The 27,744-nt window shown below is 44.6% G+C and overlaps 1 protein-coding gene across 1 annotated transcript in view; it reads right to left on the bottom strand.

Moving 5' to 3' along the window:
- The window catches only part of shank1 (SH3 and multiple ankyrin repeat domains 1), a 95,803-nt gene that overhangs the window by 858 nt on the left and 67,201 nt on the right, over nucleotides 1-27,744 (bottom strand). Inside the window, exons 17-27 of the mRNA XM_060891910.1 lie at nucleotides 14,378-14,460; nucleotides 13,962-14,086; nucleotides 13,736-13,871; nucleotides 12,566-12,646; nucleotides 10,428-10,436; nucleotides 10,258-10,284; nucleotides 9,563-9,619; nucleotides 9,221-9,333; nucleotides 8,537-8,648; nucleotides 3,088-6,673; nucleotides 121-1,032 (exon numbers count right to left, since the gene is read on the bottom strand). Of these exons, the coding sequence (XP_060747893.1) occupies nucleotides 121-1,032; nucleotides 3,088-6,673; nucleotides 8,537-8,648; nucleotides 9,221-9,333; nucleotides 9,563-9,619; nucleotides 10,258-10,284; nucleotides 10,428-10,436; nucleotides 12,566-12,646; nucleotides 13,736-13,871; nucleotides 13,962-14,086; nucleotides 14,378-14,460 (5,241 nt within the window). The remainder of the gene's footprint in view (nucleotides 1-120; nucleotides 1,033-3,087; nucleotides 6,674-8,536; nucleotides 8,649-9,220; nucleotides 9,334-9,562; nucleotides 9,620-10,257; nucleotides 10,285-10,427; nucleotides 10,437-12,565; nucleotides 12,647-13,735; nucleotides 13,872-13,961; nucleotides 14,087-14,377; nucleotides 14,461-27,744) is intronic.

The raw sequence follows: 27,744 nt of genomic DNA, 5'->3' as shown, positions 1-27,744 counted from the left end.
CGTTCCTTTTCATCATGCCATATTTCAGCTCATGCAGTGGCCAAATCCAGTTGATATCACTGCCCATGCACTAACCCCCTGCCTACACCTCTCTCTATACCCCTTCTTTTTCCTTCTCACCTGTCCATCACCCTCCTGAGCGCTCGCTCTATATTCATGCGATGGCCCACACGAGTCACACCAAGGTCCAGGAAATCTTCCTTGGTGAGAGAAGGCAGGTGTGTGCCATCAATCTCATTGTCCAGGAAGCGCTCCCTGTGCTCAGCCAGGTTCAGGTAGGCCAGCCAATCGGCTACGTCATACTTGGTCCAGTAGGGCAACGGCTTGGCAGCAAAGGGCTTGGACGGGGATGGAGGAGGCAAGTGAGGGTAACTCAGACAAGTGGGTGGAGCTATAGAGTGGAGTGGTGGGGAAGATGAACCAGACAGGAAATGGGTGGGTGAAAGGGAGCGAGAGACCACCAGGGATGAATTGGGTGGTGGCGGTGCTCCAGAAGGAGCAAACAAAGGAGGGGATGGAGAGAAGTAAGCATCACCTAGGGGATTAGCAGGGGATGGAGGGGTGATAGAACCACGTAAGTCATATAAGCTGCTGTAGAGTGGTGTAGTAGGAAGGATAGGGAGAGAAGACGGGCGTGGGGGACCCAGTTTGGGACGCTCTGAGGGTGAGATGAGGGGACTGGGTGCTCGTCGGCGCTGAGACTCTGCCTTCCGTGACTCCCTGCTTGGGATAAACTGGAACTCAAGGGCTTTGGAGCGGTAAACAGGGCGGTGCTTAGGGGAGGTGGGATAGGGTGCATAGGCTGAAGGCGAAACGGGTGAATGGGAGCGGGCAGTGGTGCCAGGGGCAGTGGAGGGGGTTTGAGAAGGGGCACTGGGGGGCTGCGGGGAAGGTGAGCGAGCCCAGTTTGGGTATAGAGGAGGATGGGGGGAAGCTGTAGGAGATGGAGATAGTGCAGGCTGAGCCAGAGGAGATGGAGAAGGAGAACGTACTGATGGAGGACTCAGTGCACCTGTTGAGTCCTCAGAGAACCTGGAGGGGAAAATGGACAGATTAGGAAAGAAAGAGTGAGAGACAAAGGAGAAACAGGAATTAGAAAAACAAAGATGAATAAAACAAACAGGGAAACAGTAGAAAGATGGGTAATGACTAAGAGAGCAAGAATAATCAGGATTTGTTGGCATACACACAATTGTTTTTATATTTACATAAATGTGTTCAGCAAATTAGAACATGTCACTTTCTGTTTGAACCCATCTAATTTTAAGTGATAAAAATAGTGACTGATAGGTGTGCCCTGTTGGATTAATTGTTTAAAAAATTAATAGCTCTGAATATTTACGAACCAACATTAAATCAAGAGAATTGACTATATGATAAAAGCATTTTGAAACCGAGAAAAGGTATAAGATAATCCAGGGTTGTTGCACAAGCAGCGGACAGTACCAATACAACAAATTGAAATGTCATAAAAAAGAAAGAAACCACTAGCCTTGGTCAACAGCAGCTTGGCCAAGGCAAGTAACCCAAAAATAAGTCACCAACAAAATAAAACTCATCACCAACAAGCTCCACAGGACAGCGGTGAAAATATCACAATTCTGCATTCAGAGATGTAGAGGCCATAACACAGAATACAAACCACTCATCTGCACTATGAATCTGAAGATCATTTTGGAGTTTTTAAAAAATACAGACATGAGCACAAATATTCTCTAAACAAAATAAACCTCTACCAAAGTGATGGAAAGGACAAAGTGTAAAGAAATGAAGAATCTGCTCATGATCCAAAACATACAAAGTCATCCGTCGCATGTTGGAGGTAGTCTGAAGGTATGGGCTTGCATGGATTCTTAAAGAAACGGGCACACTAAATGATGATTGTTAACAAAATAAAATCTACTTGCCAGAAACATTCTGTCAACTAAATATTGGATGGGCTGCCATTAAAAGTTCCTATGTTTTTTTAACACATCTAAATAACAGGAAATAAATGTGGAATCACTGTTCTAACATCCGACTTTTGTCATTTGATCTCTAACCCATTTAGTGTAAAGTAAAAAAAAAGACAGAAACCATTATAATTGGCCTTGCTGTTCTAATACTTTTAGCGGTACTGTGAGTATATAGACAGAGAGAACAGTGGTGCAGTTACCTGTATCTGAGGAAGGACAGACAGATGGACATGGACAGTAGGATTAAAGCAGAGATCACAAAAAAGAAGGAACAGTTTAAACACATAAATACAGACAGAGTTTACATAGCCAATGCAGACTAATTCAGCAGTGACAGCCAAGCAAGTCACATGCACGCAAATATGTGATCTATCAGGAAGCAAGACTAGTATAAATGCACAAGAATCAATTTCAGTATAACTGTTCATGCACGTTGCATATTTTTGGGAAAAACAAACCTTATAAAATTCCATTAAATATTTGAGTGATTGACCTTTGGATATGCAGCCTTGCAAGACCAAAAAATGCCATGATTAACTGAATATAATTCAGGCAAGTAGAAAATTTGTAAACAGTGTAATTTTGGTGTTTTGCTAAAATATTCCATTGCCCCATGATTGCACAATTGCAGTAAATGTAAATATACATCTAGTTTTGCATATGCATAGTTCTCTGTCTAATTAGAATGTGTTTGGAATGTTTGAAAGATTTATATTCCAATAAGAGTACACTGAGCAGAGAAAAACAGAACAGAAAATCTAAAATGCAATCTCATACAAAGGACTTGATTGAGATCTTATTAAGCTAGTGGATAAGAATCAAATAATACTAAAAAGGCAAACAGAAGAGCAGCCATGAAACCACCCCATACTACTACTGGACCCCTGAGCAAGGGCCACTGATTCTTTCTGATAGGGACTGACCCCAGCAAAGGGATGTTGGAAGAAGATAATTTCACTATGCTCTACTTGCATAAGTGAAGATAAAGGATATCTTCAGATTCCAATTTGCATGTCTTTAAATAATATAAACACACAACAACAGCAGAGACAAAAACACACACATAGGACACATGCGGTCACAGATCTACCAGTCTCCTCACAAATACATGCTATGACACAGTCATACTGACACTACTCTCACACACCTGTGCCTGCTGAGTGATCGCTGTGCTCCCCAGTTCTCTATTCCCTTGTTCCTTTGTTGCAATTTGGTGTTCAGTTCACTGATGATGCTGGCTTTCATGCCAGAAATGGGTGGGTGCAGTTTACGGCCTTCCAGATAAGACGCATCAGACTGAATTCCACTTTCAATCTGTGTAACGCTAGATGACCCATCACCCCAAAGGGGCTTCATCTCAGGCGTTCGGGGTCGATCAAAGTACATGACAGCAGAGCGAGACAATCCTTGTCCTTCCCTAATACTGTAACCATCTCGAGTGGCCATGTCCTCTTCTTCTCCATTCTCTGGCTCTTCCTCTTCCTCAGTCTGTTCCTCCCCACGGCGCCTGTGATAGGCTGGCGGAGCTGTGCTGGTCTGCCGTCTAAGCTCTGATGCACGGCTGCCCTCTCTATAACGTTGCATTTTAGGGTACGTAGAAGCAGTGCTTGCTGCTTTAGTGTTGTGCATTTCAAAAGTCTGTCCATCCAGATAGCTCATGTAGGACTCTAGGAAATCTGCTCCGCTTGTCCTGTCACTGTCCGCTGCTCTCTCCATCCTTTCTCTGACTCCCCCACTGCTAAGTGCCAGGATACTGTCCAGATGGTGGTCACTGCTGCTACGGCTGTCTAGCTCCTCAATACCAGAGTCCACTACAGTCTCCTGGGACTCCCCACTCTTGGCCATGGCTGAGGTGGGTGGTGGGTGGTGCTCAGCACTGGGCCGCCTACTCCCACTCCCTGTAGCCACTGTGGAAACAGTTGCCATGCGCTGGGTATGCAGGCTAACAGCAGGCACAGTGCTAGCAGCAACAGCACTTGTAATGGTAGTGGTTGCTGTTGCACAGGTTGAGGTCATGGAGAGGTTGGAAGTCCCTCTCAATGCGGCAGATGTAGCAGGAGTAGAAGAAGTAGCAAGAGGTCCCCCATAGGCAGGGGGAGCTGGGATTGTAATAAGTGGTGGTGTGGGAGAAGTGGCACGTCTGGTTGCAGGAGTGCTGTTATAGAGGTGGTGGGTTTGAGACAAGCTATAAGGTCTGTGGTAGGAGGAGGGAGGAGGAGGTGGTGACACAGAGGGAGGTGGAGGGGGTCCAGAAGGTTGTAGGGTGGATGGTGATGGAGGTGGGGGAGGGTTTGGAGAAGCTGAAGAGGGGGAAGGTGCAGACTGGGTCAAATTAGCAACTTCACTGTCATAGGAGGTAAGACTAGAGGTGGTGGAGTCACCAGCCTGTGGAGAGGGCAGGGGTGTGTGAGCAGGAAAGCCAGTCATAAAGGCATCTTTTGGAGGAGGTGGAGGTGGAGGTGGAGGTGCTGGATGGTGTTGTTGCTGCCGAGTTGCTGCAAGGTTGTTACTGATTATGGCAGAATAACTTATTCCACGATCAAAGCTGTTAGCAAATTCTAGTGGAGGTGGCAAAGGTTCAGCAAACACAAATTCATCATCTGCGTCCACTGAAGGAGCTGGAGGAGGGAGGACCATCAGTGCCGTGCCACTGCCTCCCTCTCCCCCAGTCCCTGGTCCTGTTGGTGTGCTTGTTGTCATGGCAGTAGATGGAGGAGATGGAGGTGTGAGTGAGAGCATGTATGTTCCTGCTTCACTCTCCATTCTCAGGAAGGATGGTCTCCGATGTTGCTGAGTAGTCAGCTGTGTGGATGGCTGTTGCTGCTGGCTCTGAGCTCTTTCCATCTCTCTCTCCCTCTCCCTCTCCCTCTCTCGTTCTCGGGAACGTTCCCTCTGCCGCTCTCTCTCTCGTTCCTTCTGTGTGGGTTGGTAGTGCTGAGACTGGTAGTGATGTGTGTGAACTGTTTTGTCCTCAGAGAAACGAACCCTCAGCCCTTCCCTGGATGGTGCAGCTCCTGCAGCCTCTCTCTCAGCACGTTCCCCAGTCTCCTCTGTCCAACCTCCCCCCCCTCCTCTAAGGATCCTGGGTGAAGGAGGACGAGTAGAGGTGGTGGTGGCAGCAAGTGAAGAGGATGTTACAAGGTATGAGGAAGAGCCAATGGACTGAGCAACAGAAGATATCATGGGGGAAGAGGGAGTGGCTGAGTGAGAGAGCAGTGATGATGGTGGTGCAGCAGATGAAGGAAAAGATCCCACAGTTGAGTGTTGGCGGGTGAAATGGTGTTCACCAGCCCTTTCCCTGCGCATCCGTCCATCATCCTTTAAAGCACGCTCCCGTGCAGCTAGAGCCAGGCCCAGTGGAGAGGATGGGTCTAGAACTTTCCCTGTCAGTGGGTGGATAAAGGTGGTGGTAGGCTGTGGCTGTTGTGGCTGTTGACGACTGGCGCCCAGGTAGAAATCAGCAGGTACAGACTTAGGCTGATAGTCTCCCAAAGGTGCGGATGTGGAATATTCTGGTAAACCAAAGGCAGGTGGCATGCTGCGCGCATGTTGAATGAATGTGTCACCTGAGAACATGCCCTCATCAATAGATTTGGAGGGTCTCAGGCGAGGTGTAGGCTGGGAGCTCAGTTGCTGCTGCAGCTGCTGCTGGGAGGCCTGACTCCTTCCTATTCCTGCTGCCACAGTACTTCCTGCAAGCTCTTCCTCAGCAGAGAGAAAAAAGGAGGCACTCTTCCGTCTAGCTTCATGGAAGCGCTCACGATCCCTGCGGGCTGCTCCCACTATGGCAGCACCAAACTGGCTAGTGAAGTCCAGATTCTCCTGAGGTCTGAGTGGTGGCAGTGAGGGTGGTGGTGGTGGAGGGACTGATGGTGGATCAGGTGGGGGCATGGTGGGGGCAGGTGGGGGTGCAATAGGTGGGGCTTTGGAACTGTCACTTTCTCCTGGAAGGGGCACATCAGCCTCAACACTGCTTCCTTGGCTGCTGCGTCCACTGCTGCTAGTGGAGGGAGCTTTGACAATGATGGTTGGGATAGGAATGGAGCTCTTTTCCACAGAATCTTTACTTCCTAGCGTGCCCTGACCAGAACGTAGGTCTTCTACCTTTGACTGTTTTACAAGAGGCCCCTTGCCTCTTCTGACACCCACTTTCTGGATTCCACCTGCAGCTGCTGTCCCTGCTGTTGTACGCTCCACTCTTGTCTGCTGGCTCTGAACAGTTTGTTGTTGCTGAGGGATCACTGTGGCCACACTAGTGGGTGGAACTGCATTGCTGTAGCCTCTCCTCAAACCAGCTGATCTTGCCCCTGATGCTCCCCCAGCTCCTGTGGAATCTCCAGTGTAGCCCACAACCTTCCGGGAAGCAGTCCTACTGGTGACAGAGGGGTGAACTTGGGCATGAGAATAAGATGTTGCATGGTCAGAAACTGCAGAGCTTGTGGGTGGTCCAGGGGACCTGTCTCTTGGTCCATGCGTGTAGTGAGATGACTGGGAATAAAGCTGATAGTGGGTGGAGGTGGAGGTAGACTGTGAAACAGATACTGAAGGCTGTTGGGATGTCTTGCCTCTCCAGCCCATAGGAGGTGCAGAGGAGAAAGGGGGATCAGGGGGAGCTGTGGTTGGTGGAGGAGGAATATCATCAGGGCCAGGGACTGAAAGGCTTCGTGCAAACTTCATGGCTGGAGGATGAAGGAACTGCTTCTCCTCCTCAGGAACCCCTGAAGTATGAGAGATAGATGTAAGAATGAAAAAAAAAGAAAAAAGAATGATGTAGGGTTAACATGTGGTAGAGATCTAGAAGTTAAAATAGATATGAAACTAGAAAATAATTAATTAATTAATTATATGAAGTAAGTAATTGACTGAAAGTGAAAAAATTAAATCTGGTCCAAATTCATCTAGTTATAATTCTTTCTGTCTGTCTGTCTGTCTGTCTGTCTGTCTGCTTGCCTGTTAGCTTGCTTGATTAATATTAGTGATTATGATTTATATTATGCCTGTATGTAACTGTGTTAGTTGCAATACGTGTGCTCATGTTACAAACACTGGCAAAATGTTTTGTAACACGACAACCCACAGTGAAGCAACAATGGTGTGTTTATCAGGTAAGAGGGTTGGATTTAATCAACAGGATTCTCAGCATAGAATCAGCAGTAGGAACTTTACAATTTAAAATTCTGACATCAGTTATGCCAACCTTAAGTGACTTGTTTGTTGTGAGAATGGCAGAAACCATGATTGGTTTATTTATTATTTTTTTTGTCACTACATGATATAAACTGTATAGCATAGCAGGTAATGTTGCAGCTCCTGGGTTCCTGGTTTGATGACGAGCATGGGTTACACAAAATGAATAGTTGTATAAACACTTTAATTCTTCTTTAAACACTTTCATATCATCGCTGTCGGGCGGAAACCTCGTATGTCCAAATTTTGTCAATTTCATATTTTTTCACATATCGATGCTATTGGTCAGTCCCCACGTGGGTTTGTTATTTTTACAAGTTATTAACCAATCGAAAGTCTAGAAAATAGCTTGAGCGCAAATCTCATAACTCCATTGGACACTTCAACTGTCCACCTCTTCCTCACTCCGTGGGAGAGCTTCACGGTATATTTCTCTTCAAGAAGAGTCGCAACGAATCAACATGTCTTCTGAGGTAAATGTCTTCAAAACACTGGGCTCAAAGAAAAAAAAATCTTGACCCCCGCTAGTTCTGGTGCTCGTCTGAGGACAAGAATTTAGCGCAAGACAATCCACTGTAACGCAGACTAAACCCTGTGTACTGCAGATAAGGTACGGCGTTTTTTTAATTTCCTGAAAAATAACGGTTTTGGAGATATGAGGATTCCGCCTGACAGCGACGATATGTTAAATGTAATTTCAGGCTTTAGGAAGACCCATCATTGTGGTTATCTGATACCATGCTGCATCTAAAAACAGCTCTTTAAATAAATACTTGACAATAAGCAAAGAGAATGTAGGTTAGTCAGACAGCTGATCTTGTATTATCTATTTTAGGAAATGGGTAATTAGTCTTGTTTAGAGTTTGTGTGAGCTAAAACACAGACATATTAAAGTGTTTACATGGCCAGACAAATGATTTCCAATAAGAAAAAAAGCAACTCATGAAAAAATGGTGGTGGTGGAGGGGGGGGGGGGTATTAGCTATTACCTATTAACTTATCTGCTACAAGCTTAATTAGTGCAAAAAGGCAAAAAACTGCAAAAGCAAGATTTTTCCTGACATCCGAGGAAGACATCCTACAGCAGCATGGTAAAGAGCATCCTGAAATTTACTAGAGTTCACTGTGTTCCACTCCATAAATGTAGCCTTGTTTAGAAAGGCTTGTGACCAAGATCACCATAGCTTCATTGTCTGATTTGATGATCAGAAAACCCAGGCTGAAACTCATGGAGCAAGACAAAGTGGAAGCTGGTGTGATTCAGGTGTATGGAGTTTACCAGGATGGATTTTTACAAACCCAAATTGTACACTGGCAATCTGGAAGCACGGGCACTGGCAAAAAAAACACAGCTGCGCAGACAGACAGGCAGACAGACAGACGGACAGCCTCACCGATGGACTTCTGTCGCAGCATACCGTGCTGCTGGGCGTGGCTGGACACAAACGGGCCACGGTCATAGCTGGTCCCTGGCATTATTCCCGTCCCAGATTGATCGAAATTTGACTGGTGAAACAAAAAGGAGGGATGAGAGGAAATGGAGCGATATAATCAATCTACAAATGACATGATTATATAATTATATATTTTTAACGTGAATAAATTTATCTGAAGGTTTAATTATGAAAGTCTTAAAGGGGACCAACAATTCCTTTAGCCACAAGAGGGTGCTGTAGCTCTCACAAAGCCAGTGAGACAAAAACAGCAGATAGACAAACAGCACCAGCAAAATCTGACACTTAACCATGCAAAACATTTTACGCAACATTCCACTGTCCTACTGCTGCTCAACAATTCTGTACTCATTCCTATCATGTCATAGTGCTTCATGAACAGGCAGGAAATTAAAAGAAAATTTGACTTTTTTGTAATCTTTTAAAAATCTTTATCAAACTGAATTCTGAATTCTATTTCTTTATTTAGCAGTTTCTAAATAAAGAAATAACAGAGTCTAAAAAAAAATACTGTAGCAAAGAGAAAGTTTTTGCCCTCAGCAGCACTAAGGCATCAGGTCGATTTTAAACATCTCTGGATACTTACATTGGCATTTGTGGTGGACACTAAACATAGACACACACCTCGTTGTAGAAACCCCGTCCTCTTTCCCTCTTCAATGCTTGACCCCTTGGCACTGGGGTCTCGTTGGTGCTGATGGTCTGTTGCGCTGCAGCTAAAATCTCGTCCAGCTTGTCTGAAAACAGAGAGGAAGCAGCTTCATAAACTCCTGTTAGCTTAGACGTATTCAGCGCTTAGGAACCAAGCCAACAGGAACAAAGTGATCAGTTCAAATCTTCATAAACATGTTTTAAGCGACAACGTTATGCTACAGAAACAGTTTTGTTAAACTTCAGCGTTTCTACATATTTACACCTTCATCGACATCACGGTACAAAAATATACAAAATACGGAGATTGCTCACTCAAAGCCATCTGATAGACGGTCCTTTTTTTCTCTGTAGCTTGTGCAGATTCAAACTCTGTAAAACACACACACACACACACACACACACACACACACAGTTATAGTGAATCCATATTGGATTCGGCCCATAAGCAAATTTGCTACAAGAGAGACCCAACATTGTCTTTTTTCTTCTTTTTTTTTCACAGCTCACTTTTTATTTGACGTTATACAGGAATACAGTCGAGTTTTAAAAGGACTGACGTCACAGGCTGTTTATTTACAGTTTATTATACGGTTCGTCTTTGCAGAAAAGTGACATCAAGCGTTTATTTTTTAATGTTCTGACCAATCAGCACTCTACAGTACATAATCTAAGGCTATTAATATTCATGGAAGGAGCCTTCAGGGATGTTCCAGGGATGTGGTAGCCTAGTGGTTAATGTGTGAGACTACTGATAGGAAGGTTGTGAGTTCAAACCCCAGGTGCACCAAGCTGCTACACTTGGGCCCCTGAGCAAGGCCCTTAACCCTCAATTGCTCACTTATAAAATCACCCTGGATAAAGGAGTCTGGTAAATATACATAGAAAAACAATCCAAACTGATCAGGTTAAAATGAAACCATTGTCAGTTATTTTCCTAACACAGCATTTCTCAGATAACTTTGTTCCTTACACATTTCAGTGTGAAAGCATCCTGACACACACCTTACCTGTTTTTTTTTTCCACGGGGCTGAAGCTGTGAGAGGAAGCAAACGAAGAGTTGCAATTAAGATTTATTCAGATAAACATGACACATTTTTTGCAATCAAATTTAGAAGGGCATAAAACACACACATACACACACACATACACACCACAGTAAGCAGTAGTATTTCTTACCTCTATCAACTGTGTCCCATCAACAAGGACAAGCAAAAGAAAGGAAAAGGGTTGAGGTCAATGAGGTCAAGGGTTAGAGCACTAAGACAACTGCATTACGGGGACAAGTTTACAAGAAGGGTTCAGAGGAGTCACTAAAGACTAAAAGACTGCTGGATGTGTAAACGGTGAAAGGTGATTGTGGGTCACTTGCTATTTTTACATAAACAATACTTTCTCAAAGAAAGACCTCGCTCGTAAATTAGGGCATCATGGGCAGTGCAGTATTTCTGCTGAAGTGATCACAGCTATCATAGTGCTACAGTGACAGGGCGAGGTCTGAAAGGTGAAATGAGGTGAGCGAACCTGAGCTGCATTAATTCAGCACATTAGACTAAAGCATATGGCTGAGAGTGGCACATCGTTGGCATGCTTTTAACACCTGACACTTATTTATAAAGTTAAAATGACCTGCTCAGAAAAGCAAGTCTGCATCAAAATATATATTTTTATGCTTTTTTTTTACATAAGGCCACGCCCCCTTCATGAAAAGGGGGAGGGCTGAGTGTGTGTTTGGGTCTGAATGCAGTTATACAGCAAATATTCTGATACCTGGTGAATTAAAAACAGGTCTTTAAAGTGGATGTGTTCAGTAATGGCTGAGTTTTGTGATCATCAGGCTGTGAGGACACACTGACGGTCTCAGGCATCCACCTGCTGAGTCTCCAGCCTACACTGAGCATGCTCATGAAAAGAACCAGGACAGCATACACTGAGCATGCTCAGAACTTAACAAATCTGCATTAAACATGCTGAACACCGAACCCACAGAACCAGTTCAGTCTCCACATTCTCAGTCATACCTGCACTGAGCATGCTCAAAAACCATCCAGTCCATACTGAACATGCTCGGAATCTGTCCAGTCCACACAGCATGCTCAGAACCTGAGCTTTCCTGCACAATGAGTGTGTTCAGCACTCATCCATGCTGCAATGACCTGCCAAAACCTCTCCAATCTGTTCAGAACCAGAATATATCCAGCTTCGATTGAGTATCTTCAAAATGAGATGCAATCCGATATGCATCAAGCTCAATGCTCAAAACCAAAACCTGTCGTAATTTCAGGACCAGATCAGCCTCACTAAACACAAACCCGTCCAGCCTGCACCTGTCATCCACAGAACAAGTCTGGTCTGCATTGAGCATGCTCAGAACCTTGCAAACCTGCAATGAACACACTGAGAATCAGAACGACTACAATAAAAAGTGAGTGTTTCCATTCCCTACTGACCACGGCCAAGACCTGTGCAGTAGCTATTCACCATTTTCAAAACAAGAAACAGTTCAATAACATAAATCATATAAACCTGTACTGAATGTGAATCTCCACTAAAGAGTACCAGAACCAGAACCAGAACCAGCCCAGTTTGCATCCAACGTGTTTCTTTTAAATCGGCACTAAACATGCTCAGAACCAGAGTCCACTCAAACACACGGAGCATGCTCAGAACCAGTCCAGCATCTACTGGAGTTTCTACTAGAGCATCTACCAGTTTGCACTGAGCATGCTCTGAAAGAATCCAGCCTCCCCTGTACATTTCTCTGAACCAGCCAACACAAAGTCTTACCAACACCCACCCCCTGTGGTGTTACTACAGCAACAAAGACACAAACTACAGCTGCTCAGGAATGTGGGAATGCTGTGGCCGTATGATTGGGCTGAGTTTATTCTTCAGTGGGGCAAAAAGAGAAAGAGGGGTGAGGGTGGGAAGGGTTATTTTGGGTGAGGATGGGGGTGTTACCTGTACTGTGGGTGCAGACAGTGATAGTGGGAGATCTCTGAAAGAACAGTGAGATGGATTGAGACTCGACGCTTTAATTTTTTTTCACCCCATCCCTCGTCTCTCGCTCACGTGTCTCACCAATTTTTTTTGTCTTTTAGTCATCTTTCCTCATGAAGGCATCGCTAGCTTTCTGCTTCTGATCCGCCCTCATTCTTCATCTCTCTCTCTATCTCTATCTCTCTCCCTCTTGCTCTCTCTCTCTATCTCTTTCTCAACTCTACTCCCATATGTACTTATATGCTCCCTCTCAACTGTCTCTACATCTATACTCTGATCTTTCTTATCCTCATCTTCATTTTCATCCCAGTCCTTACCCATCTCTTCCAGCTCTGAGGTCATGGACTTGGAGCGCAGTGCGATGGCTGGAGTGCTCAGCCTTTTACTCTGCTGTGGGACTGAAAGAAAGATAAACATTGTAAGGAATAAAATTATCTTCATTATCATCATCATCATCATCATCATCATCATCATCATCGTTATTATATACAGAGCAGCTTAAAAGCCTTCTCACACTGAAGGTCAAAGATTTTGAAGTAGATTGTTGGAAGGGCTCAAGATGTTTTTCATTTAGAACACAGCCATTGTAATTTTTTTCCCCCAATCAATGCCAGCAATGCATTTGGCTAGACTGTCATCTCCTTAAGCATATTTTACCTAGCGTTCACACTGGCAGCCATATTTTAGCCCACATTGCATCCAAATCTCTACTGGCTTGGCACTCTTACGTAGCACCTAGTAACATGCACGAATATCCATCTGTGCCTAACAATGTGTTTTATAGGTTTATTTTTCGATAAACTGGTTCTGATCAATACCAAGAAAGATCAAATACATTTATTTAGATATATACATATATATCGTCGCTGTCGGGCGGAATCCTCGTATCTCCAAAACCGTTATTTTTAAAAACCTTATCTGCAGTACACAGGGTTTAGTCCGCGTTGCAGTGGATTGTCTTGCGCTAAATTCCTGTCCTCAGACGAGCACCAGAACTAGCGGGGGTCAAGATTTTTTTTTCTTTGAGCCCAGTGTTTTGAAGACATTTACCTCAGAAGACGTGTTGATTCGTCGCGACTCTTCTTGAGGAGAAATATGCCGTGAAGCTCTCCCACGGAGTGAGGAAGAGGTGGACAGTTGAAGTGTCCAATGGAGTTATAAGATTTGCGCTCAAGCTATTTTCAAGACTAAATTGGTTAATAACTTGTAAAAATAACAGACCCACGTGGGGACTGACCAATAGCATCGATATGTGAAAAAATATGAAATTGGCCAAATTTGGACATACGAGGTTTCCGCCCGACAGCGACGATATACAGTATATACTGTACACTTAAATGTAGTGTATTTACAATGTTTTTGTCATATCATGTCATGTGATGTCATTTACTCGAGCAAAAACACATCGTTATATAAAAGAAAAATGTTTTATGTCTTTCTATTTATGCCATCTGTAAGTATTATATGATCATCATCTTTATCCTTACTTTTCTTTCGGGAGCCTTCCTCCATGTCAGGATTGCGAGTTACCATCACCACCTTGACCATCAGGCTGTTTCCACCTTGCCTGATCATGTTGACCACTTGCCTGTGGCCAACTTTCACCACATTCTGACCATTTACCTGATGAAAGACAGTGGAAGAATATGGGTTACCACATACCCTTCTACTTAGGAAGTGGAGAACAAATCCATGTTTCCACCATGCACACACCTCGATCAGGAAGTCACCCATCCGTAGACCGGCCCTCCAGGCGACGCCTCCTTCGTCAACAGACTCAAGGTACTGCAGTGCTGGAAAGGCTGGTGTGGGTGTAAACTCTTCAATGGGTGTCTGTGCTACAAAACACACACCCACACAGTTCCAAGTATGAACGAAATTCCAGTTATCACGTACTGGAGTGACATAGTGTCTGCTGTACAAGATGCAGAGTCAGAGAAGGGTAGGTCATGGGTAAGGAGAAATGATGATGTCACCTAACCTGAGCTTTGAATACAACAGTGGAATAATAGAGCACTTGGCAAGGCATCAGTATGATCAGTATGAGAGTCTGCTGAGAAAGAGAGAGAGAGAGAAGGAGAGAGAGACAGAGAGAGTGAATGGCAGATGTTGAGGATAAGGATTCTTACCCTTGGCCCCTCTCAGCACAAAGCCGAAACCCTCGCTGTCTTTTTTCTGCAGGAGCACTGTTTTCTCCTTTATTATATAGTCACTAAGAGAAACAAAGAGGCAGAGAAGAAGGAGGAAGGGTTAGTGGAGGAGAAACACTGAGCTGAGTTGGCAATGTGAGCGGTGGTGCCGGGAACAGAATACAGAGAGGGCAGAGAAATGAAGGGAGACAGAAGAGCAAAAAGGAGAGAGGGAAAAAAAACATTCCAGGAAGTGTACAACAGAGACATTGGTACAGGTGGAAATCCTCAAGCACTTAGCTTAGGCCTAGAGGAAGGGAGGGTCAGAAGTCAGGGGAAAGGTGCGAATATCTGCATAATCCTGTCCTGTCTTTCATCTGCAACAACGTGCAACCAGAATCTGTAAAACTGAAGCACTGCAACATCTGTAACATCTGTAACATGTAACATCTGTAACAAGTTTAGTGTACACAGTAACACTGGATAAAGTGTACAACTACAATGTAGGACCGTAACCCATGTCCTCTGACATTACTAAATATTGTAACACTGTCTTTTACACTGTAACTCAGGTCCAACACACATCGTCCTTTGTGTTGTTTCAGTAGCACTGGCATTACCCATAACATGTCACTGTCATTCATTCATTCATTTTCTACCGCTTATCCGAACTACCTCGGGTCACGGGGAGCCTATCTCAGGAGTCATCGGGCATCAAGGCAGGATACACCCTGGATGGAGTGCCAACCCATCACAGGGCACACACACACACACTCTCATTCACTCACACACTACGGACAATTTTCCAGAGATGCCAATCAACCTACCATGCATGTCTTTGGACCGGGGGAAGAAACCGGAGTACCCGGAGGAAACCCCCGAGGCACGGGGAGAACATGCAAACTCCACACACACAAGGTGGAGGCGGGAATCAACCCCCAACCCTGAAGGTGTGAGGCGAACGTGTTAACCGCTAAGCCACCGTGCCCCTGCTTTAACATGTAAGCTTGATATGATTGGTATTATCTGTCTAAATACTCCTATCTTTGCTTCTGTTGTACGCTCCATTCTGCCATTAAAAACTCAGTAACTGTTACTAATATGTCAGACAGTCCTTATGTTAAAAACATGAGAATACTGTAACACCAGTTTTATCTGGATTTTATATGTAGATTTTCGTATGATGACACCGGGTCACACTGTAACTCATGTCTCCTTACATTACTGTAACACTGTGGCTTTATGTGCAACACTGGGTCTGTCAATGAAGGGTGAAGGAAGTACATGACCCCAGTACACTCGGAAACACGGCTTGCAAGATGCTGCTGAAGTCTTCAGTTTCTGCAGCTTCCATCTGTGATGTTTATATGCAGCGGGCACAGTAAGTAAGATGTTGGCGGTTGCCTAAGCAACGGCCAGAACTGGAAATAAGAAATAGCCAAGCTAATATGTAGACATACACTGTGAAGGGAGCTACAGCATGTGAGCCTGGCAGCGCTAGTGCTCGGAATTAGTCATCTAGAAGCCAACACTCCTACCAGAGGGACATCTGAAAGACAAAGCCGTCACGGACGGCTCTGAGAGCGAACAATTAAAACCCGGACGGACGGTCAAACCCTGAGAGAAGTTAACAAGTGTGAGAGCAGCAGCAGATGCTCTGCTTGCACATCCAGCTCTGGGTTTATATTTAGACGTGGGTGTGTTTGATGACAGTAGCAAAAAAATGTGTGTGGGTCTCATGTAAAGAGATGCGTGGCGCGAAACAAAATTTTTATCAGTTCTGTATAAAGTGCATGCGCAATAATGGTAACATGTACAGGAGGAAATGACCATGTTGGCTGATATTGTTTAAGCAAATGACTGTGAATCGCAGGACATGGAGGAGAGGTGTGAACAGTTAGGACTCATTTACATTTTTTTACATTCTACATGTAGATCCAAAAATATGCAACGCCAAAAAAAGTTCCAGAAAAAAAATGAGAAATATCTGTACATAATGTTCATACATAATATACTTCAGCTTTAAATAGTAATTCATTACCCCACTTTATTACCAGCCTCTGGACACTGTGATGACCTCAGTCCAACAGAAAGACTGACTGGATACACATTGACCCATATCCCCATATCCACATTCCCCTGTTTGCATCATCATTCCTAAATGTTATGTGAGAATTACAAGAGAATTTATAACAGAATATTAGAAAGGTTTATTTTACATTAATAGAAGGAGTGTCCAGTGATAGCACTTTAATATAGACACTATATACGTGACAGAATAACTCACTCACTCACTCACTCATCTTCTACCGCTTATCCAAACTACCTCGGGTTAGGCGTCATTGGGCATCAAGGCAGGATACAACCTGGACGGAGTGCCAACCCATCACAGGGCACACACACACACTCTCATTCACTCACGCAATCACACACTACGGACAATTTTCCAGAGATGCCAATCAACCTACCATGCATGTCTTTGGACCGGGGGAGGAAACCAGAGTACCCGGAGGAAACCCCAGAGGCACGGGGAGACCATGCGAACTCCACACACACAAGGCGGAGGCGGGAATCGAACCCCCAACCCTGGAGGTGTGAGGCGAATGTGCTGACCACTAAGCCACCGTGACCCCCCATGACAGGATAAGATTTATGATAAATAAAGCTGTGATGTGCAGATGTGCTACAGTCAGAGCTGCAGGTATGGAGAATGAATCGACACCTGATGAACAATCAGAGTCCAGAATTAACAGAGACGTTATATAAAATATCACCTTCGGCATTAATGGCAGTCGTTATGACAATTTATGGATTTGGTTAAGCTTAATTAATACAATCAAAACAGGAAAACAACCAAAAGTTGTGTGTGTGTGTGTGTTTCAGTAGTTGGGTGCTGCTGAGCCACTGTTTCTACTGTACCATGTTGTACCCACATGCTGTTAATCCCACTGTACACTCACAGTTTTAACCCACTCCATCTGTTCATCTCTCTCTCTCTCTCTCTCTCTCTCTCTCTCTCTCTCTCGCTCTCTCTCTCTCTCTCTCTCTCTCTCTCTCTCTCTCTCTGTCTCTCTCTCTCTCTCTCTCTCTCTCTCTCTCTCTCTCTCTCTCTCTCTCTCTCTCTCTCTCTCTAAACTAAATGCCCTCCTCTTCAGCTTTCTCTCAGTGCATCTTCTGTCTCCAGCAGTTTACACTCATTCACACACACGCGCACACACAAACACACGCACACACACACACACATACACACACACACACACAAACACACATACACACACACACACACACACACACACACACACACACACACACACACACACACACACACACTTAATAACCGAGATGCCAACTGTGACCGTTCTTTCCAGCATCCACAAAAAAAAAGAAAAAAAAACTGACAGGAGTGAAATGTGATAAAAATAAGTACGTGTGTTTATGATACGAGTCGTTTCAGTGTTTTAATACATTACAGCGACGTTCTATATTTTTATTCCACGGCACAGCATGAGAGAGGGCATGACAGTTTATCACAGGCAAACTGTAAGTGATAAACACAGTCAACAAACAGAATATAACTAAAGCGTTAGTGAAGGGTTATGATAACTAGTTAGTGAAGGTTATGATTGGTTAATGTGGGGTTATGAGGATTATTTAATGAAGGGTTTGGATGGATAACTGCTCAGTGAACGTCATGATGTTTAGTTAGTGAAGCGTTACTCAACTAGGTCGCAGATTACAAAATATTCACTGGCTATTTTTATTTTCAGAAAATTACATTCCACTGCAGCCACACAAGCTGCTGGTATTCTTCAGCCACCTTATAACTGCCTTTACTTCATCGTGTCTCCTCAGCAGACATCGTACTGTACGTGTACGCCTCTAAAACCCTGCTCCACATCTACCTACAGCTCTACTTAATCCTAACCAGTATGGACACTAGTGTCGCACGGAGCCACGTTAGTGCTACATATCAGTACCTGGTCAGTAGACGTTACTTTGTTTTAGTGTATAATAACAAGGTATTAATACAGAATTTATCATCAGAACGTAGCAGATAGTAACACTGAACACTTCTGCAGTTCATGGACATCATCCACAGACATGAACTCTTCTCTTTATACCTTCAGATATTGACATCACCTTAACATAATTCTTTGGATATCTGTGCTTGCTCACATGTTCAGGCTAGTTGTTAGCATGCTAGTAATATAAACAGTAAAAACACCAATGAAGAGAGGTGCAGTGTCTGTTCTAGCCTCCTGAATGTCTAACTGAGAAACCCCACTTTTTTAATATAAATGACAGGAAGTGATGTATATAATCGAGTGCAAAAGTTTAAACACACTCCATCATGGATCTTCTGTGTACACAGCATAAACACTTAAAGACACGAAAGTTCACCAACATACAAAAACATGACGCAAAACCACTGATATGCAGGAATTCAATTAGAATGAATGTAATTTAGCTCAACCAATCAGAACAGAGAAAGCCACAGTCACACACACACACACACACACACACACACATACACACACACACACACACTGCATTAAGTATGCTCCACAACACATAACAACGGAGCAAGTCAGCACTGCATTGAAGGCCCACACACACACACACACACACACACACACACAAAGGCAACCACATAATGACAAACATCAATGTAACACAGCAGCAGTTCAAAATGTGGACACACATGAACAATGCACAACACACACATTAACACGCACACACACACACACACACACACACACACACACACACACACACACACACACACACACACACACACACACACACACACAGATACAGGATCCTCCTAACCAGTCTGACTTAAAGCTATCCAGCAACTAATTGATTACAATCTTCTTACACTCACACACACATGCACACACACACACACACACACACACACACCGGTTTAGCATTCTGTCCATCAGATGAGCATCTGCTATGTGCTGGCTGGAGGAAAACATTGCTTTCTGATGGCGGTAGCAGTGATACACACATGCAGCACATGCACACTGCCTGAGAGACGCGTCGCACTAGCCGGTGTTAGCCAGCGTAACGCGTCTCTCAGGCAGTGTCTCTCTCGCCCCTCACACACAGACACACACACACAGACACACACACACAGACACACACACACACATAGACACACACACAGACACACACACACACGTCCAAGCTCGCTTTCGCATTGCAACACATCCAGCAGCTGTCTCTTGATCCTCGATCTGTCAGCCTCGCAACCACAAGCACACACACACACACATGCACACACACACATGCACACACACACACACGCACACACACATGCATCTCTCTCTCTCTCTTGTATTCTCACACGCCCCCTCCCTCTCTCCCTCTCTCCATCTCTCCGCCAGGGGAAAAAGCAGGAGGAAGGAAAAGAACAGGCGGTACCTGTAAATGAACCAGACGCTGCGATTCAGAGGCCCGAGCGACGGCCAGGAAGATGAGAGCGAGAGGGAGAGAGAGAGATCCTCCTCTCCGCATCCTCCCTTCGCCATTTCCCCCCCTCCCTCCTCCTGCTCGTCTTCCAGCAGCCGGAGAGAAGCGAGGAGCGAGCGCGGCGCAAGAGGAGGAGAGGAGGAGGAAGAGGAGGAGGAGGAGAAAGACAGAGAGATGGAGAGAGTGAGAGCGAGGGCCTGGCTCTCCCAACCCCTTCATACTTAAGACAGAGCAAGGGAGAGGGAGAGAGAGAGAGAGAGAGGGAGAGAGAGAGAGGGATGGTTGACTGCGACAGAGGAGGAGGGAGTGAGAGAGAGAGAAAGCAAGTGTGTTTAGGGATGGAGAGAAGGACAGAAGGAAATCTGGAGGATTGGGTTTGTTTGCAAATCTCTCTCTCTCTCTCTATCTCTCTCTCTCTCTCTCTCTCTCTCTCTCTCTCTATCTCTCTCAGGCACACACACATACACACACAATCATAAGTTGCAAAGCAGTAAACCAACTAGTGCATGTGAACGATACAATCGCACACTCGTCAGTCGCCGTCACATCTCTCCATCCGACACTCCTATCAGAGACTGCACAGCATCCCTCCATCATATCCCTCTATCCCCATCACATCCCTCCATCACATGACTCCATCATGTCCCATATCACAGCCCTGTCCCAGTCTGACTGTCCCACTCATTTCCTATTCATTTTATCCCTCCCTCACATTCTTCTCTCGGAGTCTGTACCACATCCCATCACTTCACTTAATTACTTTTATCCATCAAATCCTTCCATTAAGTCCTACATCACATCCCTCCATCACATCCTACAGTCACTCCACTCTATCACTTTTCACCTTCTAGCACTTCCACATCCCTCCATCAAATCCCTCTTATCACATTGCGTCATCATATTTTACAATCACACCTGCCATCACTTCCCTAGATCACATCCACCCATCCATCAATCTATCACACACTTTCATCACATCCCTCAGCCACATCACTCCATTACCTCGTTCTCTTGATTCCTTCTATCACATCCTTTCACCATTTCACTCCATCATATCCTTCCATTATATCCATCACATCCTTTCATCACATCCCTCTATCACATTCTTCCATCACACTCCATCACATCCCTTCATCATATTCTTCCAACGGATCGCTCTTTAATATTTCTCCATTGTATCCCTTTGTTATTGCTCCATCACATCCCTCTCTCCTTCACAAAGATCCATCACTCTGCCCCCATTTCTTCTAGCTAACACTAGCTAACTCTCTCCATCAGATGATTGACACCATGGATGGTGAAGACCTGGGCTTCTTCTGGGCTGAAATCCCAGAGCAGTAACACACTCAGTGTCAGTGTAATTGACAGGGTAGAGAGAATATGCCCCTCCCACCCAACAGTGCACAATTAACTGTGGCATCGATGGTGTTAGACCTCATGACCTCCTGACGTGAGGGTGAACCTCCCACTGCACTGACGGTGTTAGACCTCATGACCTCCTGACGTGAGGGTGAACCTCCCACTGCACTGACGGTGTTAGACCTCATGACCTCCTGACGTGAGGCTGAACCTCCCACTGCATCGATCTTGTTAGACCTCATGACCTCCTGACATGAGGGTGAACCTCCCACTGCATCGATCTTGTTAGACCTCATGACCTCCTGACGTGAGGGTGAACCTCCCACTGCATCGATCTTGTTAGACCTCGTGACCTCCTGACGTGAGGGTGAACCTCCCACTGCATCGATGGTGTTAGACCTCATCACCTCCTGACATGAGGGTGAACCTCCCGCTGCATCGATGGTGTTAGACCTCATGACCTCCTGATGTGAGGGTGAACCTCCCACTGCATCAGTGGTGTTAAAACTCATGACGTCCTGACATGAGGGTGAACCTCCCACTGCATCGATGGTGTTAGACCTCATGACCTCCTGACCTGAGGGTGAACCTCCCACTGCATCGATCTTGTTAGACCTTATGACCTCCTGACATGAGGGTAAACCTCCCACTGCATCGATGGTGTTAGACCTCATGACCTCCTGGCGTGAGGGTGAACCTCCCACTGCATCAGTGGTGTTAGACATCATGACGTGAGGGTGAACCTCCCACTGCATTGATGGTGTTAGACCTCATGACGTCCTGACACAAGGGTGAACCTCCCATTGCATCGATGGTGTTAGACCTCATGACCTCCTGACGTGAGGGCAAACCTCCCACTGCATCGATGGTGGTAGACCTCATGACCTCCTGACGTGAGGGCGAACCTCCCACTGCATCGATGGTGTTAGACCTCATGACCTCCTGACGTGAGGGTGAACCTCCCACTGCATCGATGGTGTTAGACCTCATGACCTCCTGACGTAAGGGTGAACCTCCCACTGCATCGATGGTGTTAGACCTCATGACCTCCTGACGTGAGGGTGAACCTCCCACTGCATCAGTGGTGTTAAAACTCATGACGTCCTGACGTGAGGGCAAACCTCCCACTGCATCGATGGTGGTAGACCTCATGACCTCCTAATGTGAGGGTGAACCTCCCACTGCATCAGTGGTGTTAAAACTCATGACGTCCTGACGTGAGGGTGAACCTCCCACTGCATCGATGGTGTTAGACCTCATGACCTCCTGACCTGAGGGTGAACCTCCCACTGCATCGATCTTGTTAGACCTTATGACCTCCTGACATGAGGGTAAACCTCCCACTGCATCGATGGTGTTAGACCTCATGACCTCCTGGCGTGAGGGTGAACCTCCCACTGCATCAGTGGTGTTAGACATCATGACGTGAGGGTGAACCTCCCACTGCATTGATGGTGTTAGACCTCATGATGTCCTGACACAAGGGTGAACCTCCCATTGCATCGATGGTGTTAGACCTCATGACCTCCTGACGTGAGGGTGAACCTCCCACTGCATCGATGGTGTTAGACCTCATGACCTCCTGACGTAAGGGTGAACCTCCCACTGCATCGATGGTGTTAGACCTCATGACCTCCTGACGTGAGGGTGAACCTCCCACTGTGCTACAGCTCTTTTCAGACTGGAGTCAGAGCCATTTCCAAGCCACACTCCAAAAAAACCTCTTTATGTCACTTGATAAATCTCCTTTTTACTGTCAAGTTATTTAAATAAACAAAATCTCTTTCACTCATCAATTTGTTCTTCTGGCTGAAAGGTCAACAGAACATGGACACACGTGGTGCTGAGCCGCAGGACCGGGTGGTTCTGGGTGTGTTGGTCTGCAGGAGCAATCAAAACAGACTGAAGACTGGAATGTATCTGAAGGTGACAGGACACAGAGGGTCCAGCGGACACACTAGGATTGTGTCACTGTTCTGTAAGATGTTTAAAGTCTATAAAATCTTGTGAACTTTAACACCTTAAACTCAGACACATATTTATATAATTATTATTATTATTTCCTTTGGACTCTGGGGCTCCGGTGACTTTCAAAGTTTCCCCATTTAAATCCTGAGCTAATGAAGTGCTCATCCAAAACCTGTTGTTTATTTTCCTCCATGTGTCTCTCCGCCCCATCTGCTTCCTCTTCCTGCCGTCTGTCCACCTGACCTTTACTCTTCCTCCTCTTCCTCCTCCTCCTTCCTTTTTGTCCTTTAAACTTTCTCTTTAGTTATTTTAATGTCCTGATGTGCACACCACCACCCCTGACACCCACGTTACACTCTTAACTTGCATCTGAACCACACATTACTTCAATGCCAAGCACACACACACACACACACACACACACACATACACACACACACACACACAGACACACACACACACATGCACGCACACAGACACAGTTCCCTTCCCCTTCCAGCACAACCTGCGATGTCTGTAAAAACAGAAGGCATGAATGAAAATGGATCGTCAGGAAACAGGTATACGTAACCGTGTAACCACCCTCAAAGAAATGAAAGGATAGAGAGGGAGATGGACGAAGGGCAGGAGAGAGAGGGAGAGAGAGAGAGAGAGAGAGAGAGAGAGAGAGAGAGAGAGAGAGAGAGAGGTCGTAGAGCTGGAGAAGAGCAGGACTCACATCATCTCCGTCAGCGCTGCTTTCCTAACGTGGCGATGTTGTTCTTCTTGCTTGATCCCTCTCTTCCTACCTACCTCCCACCCTCCCTCCCTCCCTCCCTCCCTCCCTCCTTCCTTCCTTTGCTTTCTCCCTCTCCTTTACTCTTACTCCCTAGCAGATCATCTTCAACATCCACCGATGAACACACACTTCTTCTCTGTTTCTGCTCACTGCATCACGTCACAGCACGTGCAAAATAATGAGAACGAGAGAGAGAGAGAACTAGGGGAGGGTGGATTAGTGGCAGAAGGTGTATGTGCATGTTTAGTGTGTGTGTGTGTGTGTGTGTGTGTGTGGTTGTCCATGCGTATGGCATGCAGGCCTGCTTGCCCGCTGCGTGTGCTGATCTGTATGCAACTCTCTGATTGGTTTAACCCCACAGCGCTGCTGAATGTAGGATTCTGATTGGTCATGTGGTGTTGATTAATTCTCTAGAACAGAAGCTCTGACAGTAGTGCAGCTGCACATCACAGCTTTATTTATAATTAATGCTCTCGTTCTGATATCGTTTCTATAGCAACAGTGACGTGTACAGTGGATCGTGTCATTTCCTCAGTCATCAGTATTAGTATTATTAGTATTTAGGTGAAGTAGCAGAAGTCTGTAGTGTTTTAATTATTATCCGTCGTAGTGTTCTATTAACATAGTACTAATAGTACAGTATTAGTGTTTATTAGTATAGTAATAATCCTCTCTGTAGTATTGTGGTGTGTATTGTAATTCCTACTGATATTAATACTCTGTTAGTCTTAGTAGTAAAGTGCTAGTAATAGTAATCATACTGGTATTTTTTTCTTTAGGTGAATATTAATAGTATTGTATTAGTATTGTGTAGTAAAGAGTCTGTCAGTAAAGAGTATTGTTTGAATAACGGTAGTTATTAGTAGTCATATTCAATTAGTTTGCTATTAATAAGTCAGTATTTAATATTCTTAATTAGTATTTAGTTTCTTTGATGATTTTGTTAGTACCGTATTAGTATAATACCAGTAGTATTTTCATTAGTATTTGTATCTGAGTATTGTTCTTTTGACGCTTATTACTAGTAATAACATATTAGTATGGCGTTAATAATAAAATAATTAGTATTAGTATATTAATATAGTAATGGTGTTGTTAAGATTAGTGTTGGTTCTAATGTTAAGTATTAAATTCATTCATTCATTCATTCATTCATTCATTCATTCATTTTCTACCGCTTATCCGAACTACCTCGGGTCACGGGGAGCCTGTGCCTATCTCAGGCGTCATCGGGCATCATCTCTTTCCAGAGATGCCAATCAACCTACCATGCATGTCTTTGGACCAGGGGAGGAAACCGGAGTACCCGGAGGAAACCCCCGAGGCACGGGGAGAACATGCAAACTCCACACACACAAGGCGGAGGTGGGAATCGAACCCCCAACCCTGGAGGTGTGAGGCGAACGTGCTAACCACTAAGACACCGTGACCCCCCAAGTATTAAATTAAGTGTACTAATATTAAATAAAATGTTAAAATAACATGATATAAATTGGTATACTGTTAATACTATATTACTGGTATAAATAACAGTATTGTAAGAGTAGCTAACAGACCAACACTCATGTGACAGGAATCGTTAGTAGTATTAATTTCAGTACTTGGAGAGACTGTTGTTCTTTTGATGATTATTTGTAGAAGTTAGAAATATTATTATTAAACTTATTAATATCCTGATCAGAATTATTACATCATCACTGACTGTAGCAGTAACAGGAGTGTTATAAGTGTTATAAGTGTTATAAGTGCTATACACAGTGAGAGAATGTTAGTGTAGCGATAGTACAGGTGACCCTACAGTGACTAATAGTACTAGTTTAATTAGTAGTAATTAAGCAGGTAAACTATCAGGATTGTTATTTTGATTATTATTATTATGCTTGTTCTTATTGTCATTGATATGATTTACATATCATCAATACTAATAATTATATCATCTTCCTGTATCTCGTTTTCAGCTGATACTTTCCCCGACTCCACCCTCTAATTTCATCTTTATCCATCTACAGCGCTCTCGTCTTTTCCTTCGGTCGCTCCTTCTCTTTGCCCTTCCTCTCGAGTGCCCTTCATCATCTGACCTCCAGATGGAGAGCCGGTGGGGGAGACCAGGCGAGAGAGAGAAAATTAAAAAAAGTACAGGGGGTGAGGAAAGTGAGAGGAACAACCAGAGCGAGCGACGGACAGAGAGGTAGAGGGAGAGAGGGAGGAGATGGGAGGAGCAAGAACACCAAAAATAGGGAAAAGATAATGGGAAAACTGTTAAAATAGAAAATAGGGACATGTGTGCGTGTGTGTGAGTGTCTCTCTCTTTGCGTGTGTGTGTGTGTGTGTGTGTGTGTGTGTGTGTGTGTGTGTGTTGACACTGAAGAACTAGGGTACACTAACCAAGATGTATTGACCAAAATGATGTTACAAAGCCTTTGCTGCTACTAATATGAGATCAAAAACAACAACAATAACACCAACAACAACAACAACAACACCAACAACAACAACACCAACAACAGCAACAACAACACCAACAACAACAACAACAACAACAATGACACCAACACAAACAACACCACCAATAACAACAACAATGACAACAACAACAACACCAACAACAACAACAATAACAACACCAACACCAACAACAACAACAACAACACAAACAACACCACCAATAACAAAAACAACAATGACACAAACAACAACAACACCTCCAACAACAACAACACCATCAACAACAACACCAACAACAATGACACCAACACCATCAACAACAACACCACCAACAACAACAACACCAACACCATCAACAACACCAACAACACCAACACCATCAACAACAACACCATCAACAACAACAACACCATCAACAACACCAACAACGACACCAACAACACCAACAACACCAACAACAACAACAACACCAACAACAATAACACCATCAACAACAACACCATCAACAACAACAACAACACCATCAACAACAACACCATCAACAACAACAACAACACCATCAACAACACCATCAACAACACCAACAACGACACCAACAACAACACCAACAACACCAACAACAACAACAACAACAACACAAACAACACCACCAATAACAACAACAACAATGACACAAACAACAACAACACCAACAACAACAACACCAACAACAATGACACCAACACCATCAACAACAACACCACCAACAACAACACCAACAACACCAACACCATCAACAACACCAACAACACCAACACCATCAACAACACCAACAACAACAACACCAAAAACACCAACAACAACACCAACAACAACAACAACACCAACAACAACAACACCATCAACAACAACACCAACAACAACAACAACAAAAACACCAACAACAACACCACTCCTACGACCTCCAACCAGGAACCAGAAGAAACACTTTTTCTGCGCCTTGTTCCCACTTTGGATCTGTTTATATCTCTATATATGTTCTTTACAGTCAGTGTAGTATTTACACTCAGTGGTGTGAAGATCAGTGTTTCTCACCTACAGGACCTTCTCCTCCATCCCAGCTCACCTGAGAAAGTCTGAAGTCAGGTGTGACATTAATTACAGCACACAACTGCACCCATATTTCTGAAGAAGAACAAGTGGCTAACGCAGGACGTTGAGTCGTGTCCAGATTAACAGTCTTTTTAACCCTTGAACATGGACTTCTCATGGACTTCTGATGGACTTCTAATGGACTTCTGATGGACTTCTCATGGACTTCTGATGGACTTCTGATGGACTTCTGATGGATTTCTGGGAC

Source organism: Tachysurus vachellii, chromosome 18 (assembly GCF_030014155.1).
Source record: "Tachysurus vachellii isolate PV-2020 chromosome 18, HZAU_Pvac_v1, whole genome shotgun sequence".
NCBI classification, from domain to species: Eukaryota; Metazoa; Chordata; class Actinopteri; order Siluriformes; family Bagridae; genus Tachysurus; species Tachysurus vachellii.
This window is presented reverse-complemented; position numbering and strand designations above follow the sequence as displayed.